Source organism: Rana temporaria, chromosome 6, assembly GCF_905171775.1.
Source record: "Rana temporaria chromosome 6, aRanTem1.1, whole genome shotgun sequence".
Taxonomy (NCBI): domain Eukaryota; kingdom Metazoa; phylum Chordata; class Amphibia; order Anura; family Ranidae; genus Rana; species Rana temporaria.
In genome coordinates this window covers 220,857,614-220,869,389 of record NC_053494.1, presented here as the reverse complement: position 1 = coordinate 220,869,389, position 11,776 = coordinate 220,857,614, and the positions used below count along the sequence as shown (strand labels likewise).

General features: G+C 49.5%; 1 protein-coding gene across 2 annotated transcripts in view; it reads left to right on the top strand.

Annotated features, from left to right (window-relative positions):
- Positions 1–4,309: 4,309 nt before the first annotated feature.
- Positions 4,310–11,776, top strand: part of MYLK (myosin light chain kinase) — a 232,149-nt gene continuing 224,682 nt past the window's right edge. For both annotated transcript variants that reach the window (XM_040358297.1, XM_040358296.1), the window contains exon 1: positions 4,310–4,489. In XM_040358297.1, coding sequence (XP_040214231.1) covers positions 4,325–4,489 — 165 coding nt within the window. In that variant the 5' untranslated portion in view covers positions 4,310–4,324. The remainder of the gene's footprint in view (positions 4,490–11,776) is intronic.

The window sequence follows — 11,776 nt, the reverse complement described above, 5'->3', positions numbered from 1 at the left end:
CCTTCACCCCGTCATCGGTCCCATCACAGAGGGCTGAATTCTGATTGGTTGTCCTGAGGTGCCGCGTTACACTCAGTGGGGATGATTTGTCAAATAATATAAAAAATACACCAACCCTTTAACCCTTTTACCGCCGCCGCCGCCATATGCAGTGGCGGCTGGTGCTCAATTTTTTTTTGGGGGAAGATGCAATACTTTGGCGTCCGCTGGGTGGCGTTCCCGTCGTTTTCCGCGTCGAGTATGCAAATTGTCTATTTCCGACGATCCACGAGCGTACGAGCGGCCATCGCATTCTTTTACGTCGTTTCCGTTCGGCCTTTTCCGGCGTATAGTTAAAGCTGCTATTTGGTGGCGTACGCAATGTTAAGTATGGCCGTCGTTCCTGCGTCTAATTTTGAAATTTTTACGTTGTTTGCGTAAGTCGTCCGTGAATGGGGCTGGACGCCATTTACGTTCACGACGAAAACAGTGACGTCCTTGCGACGTCATTTGGAGCAATGCACCCTGGGAGTTTTGACGGATGGGGCATGCGCAGTTCGTTCGGCGTGGGGAAGCGCTTCATTTAAATGAAACACGCCCCCTACTCGCTGCATTTGAATTACGCGCCGTTACGCCGCGAGAGATAGACTACGCCGCCGTAACTTACGGCGCAAATTCTTTCTGGATTCGAAGCAAACAAAAGTGAGTTACGGCGGCGTAGCGTATCTCAGATACGCTGCGCCGGGGCAGATCTTTGTGGATCTGCCCCTATATCTTTTTTTTTTTTTTTTTATAAAAATTAAGCTTTCTTTTGGTGGTTTCAAAAAACGAATAGATAAGTGTCTGAGCGACCACAACATGCAGGAAATCCTTGGTTTGAGAGTAACTTGGTTTGAGAGCGTTTTGCAAGACAAGCAAAATTCTTTAATACATTTTGACTTGATATACAAGCGATGTCTTGATATAAGAGCAGCGTCATGTCACAGCTGAGTACTGTATAAAACAGAAGAGAGGTGCCCCTAATGTCGCGAACGCGCGATCGGGGCTTTTGCCCCGGCCAAATCGCATCGGAATTCCGACGGAGAAAAACACGTTCTAGATCTAAACTCCGATGGAATTCATCGGAATTTCCGATGAAAAAATCTCCGATGGGGCTACACGCGATGGAAATATCCGATGGAAAAAATCCGTCAGACTTTTTCCATCGGAAATTCCGATCGTGTGTACGCGGCATTAGTGTAGCAATATGGCTATGTTTAACCGCTTAAGGACCGCCTCCTGCACATATACGTCGGCAGAATGGCACGGCTGGGCACATCCACGTACAGGTACGTCCTCTTTAAGTGCCCAGCCGTGGGTCGCAGGCGCGCGGCCCGGTCCGAAGCTCCATGACCCGCAGACCCGATCGCCGCTGGAGTCCCGCGATCGGTCCCCGGAGCTGAAGAACGAGGAGAGGTGTAAAGGTGTAAACACAGCTTCCCCGTTCTTCACTGTGGCGCCGTCATTGATCGTGTGTTCTCCGATATAGGGAACACACGATCAATGACGTCACACGTCCAGCCCCGCCCCCCTACAGTTAGAAACACAGATGAGGTCACACTTAACCCCTTCAGCGCCCCTTAGTGGTTAACTCCCAAACTTCAATTGTCATTTTCACAGTAATCAGTGCATTTTTAATGCATTTTTTGCTGTGAAAATGACAATGGTCCCAAAAATGTGTCAAAATTGTCCGATGTGCCCGCCATAATGTCGCAGTCACGAAAAAAATCGATGCAAGATGCAGAAAGTAGGAGAGGACGCAGCAAGATGCAGAAAATATAAGAGAAGACGTCCTCTCTCGTTAGTTGATTGCTCTTCAGAGGAAGTGATGAGAAGATTCGGGTTTTACTTTTATTTAGAAATGAAGAAACGCAGCGTCGGTTCTCCCGGATCGGATCCTCCGATGTTCCCGGTAATAGAATTAGAAATCCTCGGTGACTCAGAGGAGCCGCATTCTTCCTAATCCAATGAAAGTGTTTGTCTTCTCTATGATGATGGCGGCAATTATCGCCGGAGTTCTGCGACGGTCTGAGAAAACGCGGCGTCTTCCCGGATATCAATAAATCTCTGAATATTTCTTAAAGGTCATTGCAGAGATTTTCATCTTCATTGTGCTTCTTCCATATTGCGGCTCCACATTTTACTGACTTTTGTTCTATTATTATTTATTTTTTATTGTGTGTATGTGTAATATAAAATAATAATAGAATAAAGCTGCCTTTTCGAAAATAATAAATAAAAATAGAAAAGAATAAAACAGAATAGAAAATAATGGAATAAAATATTTTATCTTCTATTCCTTTATATACTATTTTTATTCCATTATTTTCTATTCTGTTTTATTCTATTTTATTCTAATCTTTTTTTTCTGTTCTAATCTATTCTTTTCTATTCTGTTTTAATTCTATTCTATTTTTCGAAAATTTTAAATTTCAGAAGACAGCTATATTCTATGTTGTTCTATACTATTCTTTTCTCTTCTATTACTTTATATTCTATTTTATTCTATTATTTTCAAAGTTTGAATTTCAGAAGACAGCTATATTCTATTATTTTATTTTCTATTTCTTTTATATACAATTTTATTCCATTATTTTCTATTCTGTTTTATTCTATTCTATTTTATTTTTGAAATTCGGAAGACAGCTATATTCAATTCTATTATTATTTTTTTTTATATATATATATATTTAACCACTTCCATACCGGGGGGCACTTACGCACCTTCCTGCCCAGGCCAATTTTCAGCTTTCAGCGCTGTCGCAATTTGAATGACAATTGCGCGGTCGTGCTACACTGTACCCAAATGAAATTTTTATAATTTTTTCCCCACAAATAGAGATTTCTTTTGGTGGTATTTGATCACCTCTGCGATTTTTTATTTTTTGCGCAACAACTAAAAAAAGGCCGAAAGTTTTTATTTTTTTCTGTAAATTCTTTTGTAAATAAGTACGTTTTCTTCTTCAATTATGGGCACTTATATGGCGGCACTGATGGGCACCGATGAGGTGGCACTGATGGGCACTCATAGGCGGTGCTGGTATGCTGCACTGATGGGCACTCATAGGCGGCACTGATGGGCACTCATAGGCGGCGCTGGTATGCTGCACTGATGGGCACTCATAGGCGGCACTGATGGGCACTCATAGGCGGCGCTGGTATGCTGCACTGATGGGCACTCATAGGCGGCGCTGGTATGCTGCACTGATGGGCATTCATAGGCGGCACTGATGGGCACTCATAGGCGGCACTGGGCACACATAGGTGGCACTGATGGGCACTCATGGGTGGCACTTATGGGTGGCACTGTTGAGTACTTATGGGTGGCACAGATGGGCACTGATAGGTGGGCACTGAGCATAGATGGGCACTAAGAGGTGGCACTGATGGACACTGAGGGGTGGCAATGATGGCATTGCTGGGCATCATTCCAGCCAGTGCCCATGTTGCCAGTAAGTGCCCATTTGTGGGCACTTATTGGCATCGATTTTGTGTTTTTTTTCTTATTGTTTTTTTTTTTTGCCGGGGGGCACTCCCTGGTGGTCCAGTGTGGGCATCCGAGGGGGGGCTGCGCTGATAAATAATCAGCGCGAACCCCCCCGCCTGTCAGAAGAGCCGCCGATCGGCTCTCCTCTACTCTCCTCTGTCAGATGCGAGTGAGGAAGAGACATCAACGGCTCTTCCTGTTTACAACATGATCAGCCGTGATTGGACACGGCTGATCACGTGGTAAAGAGTCTCCGCCGGAGGCTCTTTACCGAGATCGGAGATGCAGGGAGTCAGACTGACACCCCCCATCACCGATCGCCGCGCTGCGCGCCACCCCACGGGCGCGCGCGGCATGAAATCCTGCAGGATGTCCATAGACGTCCAGTCAGGATTTCACAACCACTTCCCGGACGTCAATGGTCCATTGGCCGGGCGGGAAGTGGATATATACTAATAGAATATAGCTGTATTCTGAAATTCGAACTTAGAAAAGAATAAAATAAAATAGAATATAAAGGAATAGAATAGAAAAGACTGCTATAGAATAACATAGAATATAAAGGAATAGAATAGAATAGAAAATGATTTGTTCTGCACACGTCCCCCGGGGAGGACATACGTGTTGTATGAGGCCGGGCTCGGCGTTCTGATAGGAGCTGTAACTTCCTGGGGGTTGGCTGGGTCTGGCTGGGACTTGTAGTTCTCCTGCTATGTGAAGAGTAACAATGTATCGTTCCCCGTTAGCGATGTGCATGGAGTTTGTATCTCTGGTGAGGATGTATCAATGACGGATCTCGCTCTTCTCTTGCAGGCAGCGATGGGGGACGTGAGACTCGTATCGGGTTCAGCTCTCTCTAAGGCCTCGGTGACGATGGACCAATCCCGCGCCAAGTCCTCACTGCCGCGCGCTGCGCCCGCTTTTACCCTCCCGCCCCGGAACACCCGGGTCACATTGGGCGGCACAGCCAGGATCGACGGCAAGGTACCCCAGATGATTTATTTAGACTTGTATGTAACCGAACCGTATAACACCGGGCCGGTCTCCAATGTGTACCATTGCTCTATGTGTACCATTGTTCTACGTGTATCATTGTTTTATGTGTACCATTGTTCTACGTGTACCATTGTTCTATGTGTACCATTGTTCTATGTGTACCATTGTTCTACGTGTATCATTGTTTTATGTGTACCATTGTTCTACGTGTACCATTGTTCTACGTGTACCATTGTTCTATGTGTACCATTGTTCTATGTGTACCATTGTTCTATGTGCACCATTGTTCTGTGTGTACCATTGTTCTATGTGTACCATTGTTCTACGTGTATCATTGTTTTATGTGTACCATTGTTCTACGTGTACCATTGTTCTATGTGTACCATTGTTCTATGTGTACCATTGTTCTATGTGCACCATTGCTCTACGTGTACCATTGTTCTACGTGTATCATTGTTTTATGTGTACCATTGTTCTATGTGTACCATTGTTCTATGTGTACCATTGCTCTACGTGTACCATTGTTCTATGTGTACCATTGTTCTACGTGTATCATTGTTTTATGTGTACCATTGTTCTACGTGTACCATTGTTCTATGTGTACCATTGTTTTATGTGTACCATTGTTCTACGTGTACCATTGTTCTATGTGTACCATTGCTCTACGTGTACCATTGTTCTATGTGTACCATTGTTCTATGTGTATCATTTTGCATCCTTTGTTGCATATAAAATACAGCTGATCTCCTGCAGCTTCTTTGTAGCCACTTCCTGTCCACATGCACCGCTGTGATAGTTGCATGACATCTCTCAGGGCGGGTTTCCTGATGACAATACTGGACCATGTCTGCGAGTTCCTGGGGTCAGTAGTAACTAACAAGGAATCCTGGGGTCAGTAGTAACACAGAGTTCTGGGGTCAGTAGTAACTAACACTGAGCGCACGAATCAGTAGAAGGTAACGGAGTTCTGGGGTCAGTAGTAAGTAACACAGAGTTCCGGGGGTCAGTAGTAAGTAACACGAAGTACCGGGGGTCAGTAGTAAGTAACACAGAGTTCCGGGGGTCAGTAGTAAGTAACACGGATTTCCGGGGGTCAGTAGTAAGTAACACAGAGTTCCGGGGGTCAGAAGTACGTTTTACGGAGTTCCGGGGTCAGTAGAAAGTCACAAGGAATCCTGGGGTCAGTAGTAAGTAAACCAGAGTTCCGGGGTCAGTAAGTAACACGGTGTTCCGTGGGTCATAAGTACGTTTTACGGAGTTTCCGGGGTCAGTAGAAAGTCACAAGGAGTTCCGGGGGTCAGTAGTAAGTAACACAGAGTTCCGGGGGTCAGTAGTAAGTAACACAGAGTTCCGGGGGTCAGTAGTAAGTAACACTGAGTTCCCGGGGTCAGTAGTAAGTAACATGGACTTCTGGGGGTCAGTAGTAAGTAACACGGACTTCTGGGGGTTAGTAGTAAGTAACACGGAGTTCTGGGGGTCAGTAGTAAGTAACACGGACTTCTGGGGGTCAGTAGTAAGTAACACGGAGTTCCGGGGGTCAGTAGTAAGTAAAACGGAGTTCCGGGGGTCAGTAGTAAGTAAAACGGAGTTCTGGGGGTCAGTAGTAAGTAAAACGGAGTTCCGGGGGTCAGTAGTAAGTAAAACAGAGTTCCGGGGGTCAGTAGTAAGTAACACGAAGTACCGGGGGTCAGTAGTAAGTAACACGGATTTCCGGGGGTCAGTAGTAAGTAACACAGAGTTCCGGGGGTCAGAAGTACGTTTTACGGAGTTCCGGGGTCAGTAGAAAGTCACAAGGAGTTCCGGGGGTCAGTAGTAAGTAACACAGAGTTCCGGGGGTCAGTAGTAAGTAACACGAAGTTCTGGGGGGTCAGTAGTAAGTAACACAGAGTTCTGGGGGTCAGTAGTAAGTAAAACGGAGTTCCGGGGGTCAGTAGTAAGTAACACTGAGTTCCCGGGGTCAGTAGTAAGTAACATGGACTTCTGGGGGTCAGTAGTAAGTAACACGGACTTCTGGGGGTCAGTAGTAAGTAACATGGACTTCTGGGGGTCAGTAGTAAGTAACACGGAGTTCCGGGGGTCAGTAGTAAGTAACACGGAGTTCCGGGGGTCAGTAGTAACACGGAGTTCTGGGGGTCAGTAGTAAGTAAAACGGAGTTCCGGGGGTCAGTAGTAAGTAAAACGGAGTTCCGGGGGTCAGTAGTAAGTAAAACGGAGTTCCGGGGGTCAGTAGTAAGTAACACGGAGTTCTGGGGGTCAGCGGGTCTGCTGGTATTTGTAGTTCCTCTTCCCCTGAGCCCGGGTCTCGGATCCTCCAGCTGACTTTCTGGATTGGGGTCTGCTGGTATTTGTAGTTCCTCGTCCCCTGAGCCCGGGTCTCGGATCCTCCAGCTGACTTTCTGGATTGGGGTCTGCTGGTATTTGTAGTTCCTCTTCCCCTGAGCCCGGGTCTCGGATCCTCCAGCTGACTTTCTGGATTGGGGTCTGCTGGTATTTGTAGTTCCTCTTCCCCTGAGCCCGGGTCTCGGATCCTCCAGCTGACTTTCTGGATTGGGGTCTGCTGGTATTTGTAGTTCCTCTTCCCCTGAGCCCGGGTCTCGGATCCTCCAGCTGACTCTCTGGATGGCGGGTCTGCTGGTATTTGTAGTTCCTCGTCCCCTGAGCCCGGAGATCTGGGGGTCAGTAGTAAGTAAAACGGAGTTCCGGGGGTCAGTAGTAAGTAAAACGGAGTTCCGGGGGTCAGTAGTAAGTAAAACGGAGTTCCGGGGGTCAGTAGTAAGTAACACGGAGTTCTGGGGGTCAGCGGGTCTGCTGGTATTTGTAGTTCCTCTTCCCCTGAGCCCGGGTCTCGGATCCTCCAGCTGACTTTCTGGATTGGGGTCTGCTGGTATTTGTAGTTCCTCGTCCCCTGAGCCCGGGTCTCGGATCCTCCAGCTGACTTTCTGGATTGGGGTCTGCTGGTATTTGTAGTTCCTCTTCCCCTGAGCCCGGGTCTCGGATCCTCCAGCTGACTTTCTGGATTGGGGTCTGCTGGTATTTGTAGTTCCTCTTCCCCTGAGCCCGGGTCTCGGATCCTCCAGCTGACTTTCTGGATTGGGGTCTGCTGGTATTTGTAGTTCCTCTTCCCCTGAGCCCGGGTCTCGGATCCTCCAGCTGACTCTCTGGATGGCGGGTCTGCTGGTATTTGTAGTTCCTCGTCCCCTGAGCCCGGAGATCTGGGGGTCAGTAGTAAGTAAAACGGAGTTCCGGGGGTCAGTAGTAAGTAACATGGACTTCTGGGGGTCAGCGGGTCTGCTGGTATTTGTAGTTCCTCGTCCCCTGAGCCCGGGTCTCGGATCCTCCAGCTGACTCTCTGGATTGCGGGTCTGCTGGTATTTGTAGTTCCTCGTCCCCTGAGCCCGGGTCTCGGATCCTCCAGCTGTGTGTGGAATGCATGGTCTGACGCGTTAAGCTGGATTGAAGTAGCGATTTTTAATATCACTTTTATTGCATTTTCTTCGGCTTTGGTGCGCGGATTTGCTTTGATGAAATGTGACGGCGCACGCGCCTCTCCGCCCGGTGACGCCACAGCTGAGACATTTCACTTTGGCACTCGGAAGCGGCTGAGACTCGCCGAGTTCTTTGCAATGTCTATTAAAAGGTAACGGCGGCGGCTGGCTGCGCGGTGACCTGGCGTTGCGCAATCTTTTGGAATGGATGATCTGCGGCTCCGCTTCCAACTTTCCAGATATTAAGTGAGAGGCCGGCGATGGTTCGGGGTCACGGCTACCTTCTGGGAATGTGCGGAGATTTATCACCGGCCACATCACCGGGAACACCGACCCGGGCCAAGGGGGCGAGGGGGGCGCCGGGGGAGGAGTCTCTCCAGATCTGTCAGCCAGAGAGGAATAAAAATCTGAAGACCTAATCCTGAGATTTCTGTAAATATTCAGCCTGAGGAGAAAAGTTCCCGGGTCTGTACACCCGCTGTGCCCATTATGAGGGGTTCCCACCATCCCTGTGCTGAGTTCCCGGGTCTGTACATCCGCTGTGCCCATTATGAGGGGTTCCCACCATCCCTGTGCTGAGTTCCCGGGTCTGTACACCCGCTGTGCCCATTATGAGGGGTTCCCACCATCCCTGTGCTGAGTTCCCGGGTCTGTACACCCGCTGTGCCCATTATGAGGGGTTCCCACCATCCCTGTGCTGAGTTCCCGGGTCTGTACATCCGCTGTGCCCATTATGAGGGGTTCCCACCATCCCTGTGCTGAGTTCCCGGGTCTGTACATCCGCTGTGCCCATTATGAGGGGTTCCCACCATCCCTGTGCTGAGTTCCCGGGTCTGTACACCCGCTGTGCCCATTATGAGGGGTTCCCACCATCCCTGTGCTGAGTTCCCGGGTCTGTACACCCACTGTGCCCATTATGAGGGGTTCCCACCATCCCTGTGCTGAGTTCCCGGGTCTGTACACCCGCTGTGCCCCATTATGAGGGGTTCCCACCATCCCTGTGCTGAGTTCCCGGGTCTGTACACCCGCTGTGCCCATTATGAGGGGTTCCCACCATCCCTGTGCTGAGTTCCCGAGTCTGTACACCCGCTGTGCCCATTATGAGGGGTTCCCACCATCCCTGTGCTGAGTTCCCGGGTCTGTACACCCGCTGTGCCCCATTATGAGGGGTTCCCACCATCCCTGTGCTGAGTTCCCGGGTCTGTACCCCCGCTGTGCCCATTATGAGGGGTTCTCACCATCCCTGTGCTGAGTTCCTGGGTCTGTACACCCGCTGTGCCCATTATGAGGGGTTCCCACCATCCCTGTGCTGAGTTCCCGGGTCTGTACACCCGCTGTGCCCATTATGAGGGGTTCCCACCATCCCTGTACTGAGTTCCCGGGTCTGTACACCCGCTGTGCCCATTATGAGGGGTTAATTTTGTTTATTGAAAAAATCTTACAAACAACAACTTATATCCAATAAAACCATAATAAATAAAACATATTTACAAAATAATTGCATATGACTATACAAAACAGAAACAAACACAAGAACATAATAAACGGTGCAAACCAAATTGCGCACAACATAATCCCTACGGGAGAGCCAGACTAAAGAGCATCACCATGCATGTCACCTTTTATATAAAGTGAGTGGGAACTGCCATTAAGGTGGCTGAGGCTGTTTCTCAGCCTGGCTACTCCCTCTCCCTGGAGAACCAGCGCGCTTCGTTGCACCCTGGCACTCTTCATCCATAGAGGATGCAGAACTGAACGAGTCCCATTCATAGTCATCCTCAGACAGTACCGTAAATTTATTCGCCAAAGGCAAAACCTCAGGACTTAAGGTAACTGTACCTCCTTTTTTCCCCTTTTTGCCTCTCCTCCTTTTATCCTCCAACCACTCCATATCATCCTTGGACAACCCGGAGTCAGCAGCCTCCCCACACCTATCCTCCCCTCCACTCTCCCTTCCCTTATCTACCACCAGGCCAGCCTCTTCACCATCCTCCCCACTCCTCTGCACCCCACGATCCTTAACAGGAACCCTGCAGCATCGAGGGAGGGGGACTGGCACCGCACCTGATGCACCAGCACCTCTTGCTGCCTCTGCAATTTTAGAAGACACAGAAGGATTGGACACATTCTCTGCAACTGACACCTTACTTACAGACTGGGAAGACACTGACACATTGGGAATTGGCACAGTCTGGGGCACCACGGACACATTGGGAATTGGCACAGTCTGGGGCACCACGGACACATTGGGAATTGGCACAGACTGGGGCACCACGGACACATTGGGAATTGGCACAGTCTGGGGCACCACGGACACATTGGGAATTGGCACAGACTCAGATGGACTCACAGGCCCTCCAGCTGTTGAGCTCCGAGCATCCTCCATGTCCAGGCGGAAGAACTCCCTCATGAGCTCAGGCTTATTGTGTATTGCCTCAGGACACTGACTATAAGGATGCCCCACCGCATTGCACAGATTGCACCTTATGAGGTTACAATCCTTAGCCAGATGTCCTATACCCTGGCACAGAGAGCACTTCATCACTGGACAGGAGGACGCAAGGTGACTCTTGTCTCCACATTTATTGCAGAGCTTTGGTTGGCCCGGATAGAAGATGGTCAGCCTGTCCCTCCCCAGGAAAGCTGAGGATGGCAGATGCTGGACGACATGGTCAATGACTTTTAGTTTCAACTGAGCAGACCATCCCCCCGTCCATATTCCCCGGTCATCCAGAATCTTCTTTAGGGGGCCCAGGACGTCTCCATACCTCCTCAGCCATATACATAGATCCCCCGGTGGTATGGACTCATTACGGACCAGAATCGTGACCACTTTAATGAGGGGCTGGCGGGAGACAAGTTTGGGCATGAGCCCCTTCCAGTCCGGCAGGCCCCTACACACGTGTTCATATTTCTCCCAAAAAATGTCCAAAGACTCCGGGCGAAGAAAGGACAAATCATACTCATAGGAGCCTGCCGGACTGATCAGGGCGAAGATATCTGCGGGCGTGAACCCCATCTGTAGAATCTTATCCACCACCGCCCTCCTGTGTGGGGGGATTCCACCGCCTTCCCACCTCAGCTGCACAACATTCCTCCTTTTAAACAGGGAGGAAGACAACCCATTCCCATGCTCCTTCCCTGCTTGTTCCCCCTTCCCAGATCCTGCAGCAGCAACACCAGCATAGGATTTCCTTCCACCCCCAGCATTTGCAGTCCTGTCCTTAGACACAGTCACACCTGCCGGCAAAGCGTCTGATTTAGCTGGGATTGTATTAGCAGAGGCAGGACCCACCCCCTCCCCCCGCTCTGTACACACAGCTCCAGTCCTGTCCAATGCAGACTTCTGCTGAGTTGTGGCACTACTGCACCCAGCATCTCCTCCATCATTCACAGGTACAGCCGCTGTGCCTGGTCCAGGCAAAGTCACTGTATTGTCCATGGACCTCTCCGCAGACTGGCAGTTTTTATCAGGTGTATGCTGTACATTGTCTATGGGCTGACTGCCTGCAGCACTACAACCCTCAGCAAGCTTATTGTCATTAATAAAGTTCCCACCACCATCCTGCACACACACTGTACCTGCTTGCTGGGTTGTCACCTGTGCGATTTTATGGCTGGAATCAGAGCTTCCCTCAGCTGCTGCAGACTCCATGGTGGATCTTGCTCTCTCCACAGGACTAGAAACGGCGTCCATCTTGACATCACCATCCGGGGAAGCCGCATCTGGAGGGGATTCCAACTTGGTTATGAAATCCAGCATGGCAGGACCTTCACCCTCCTGAGATGT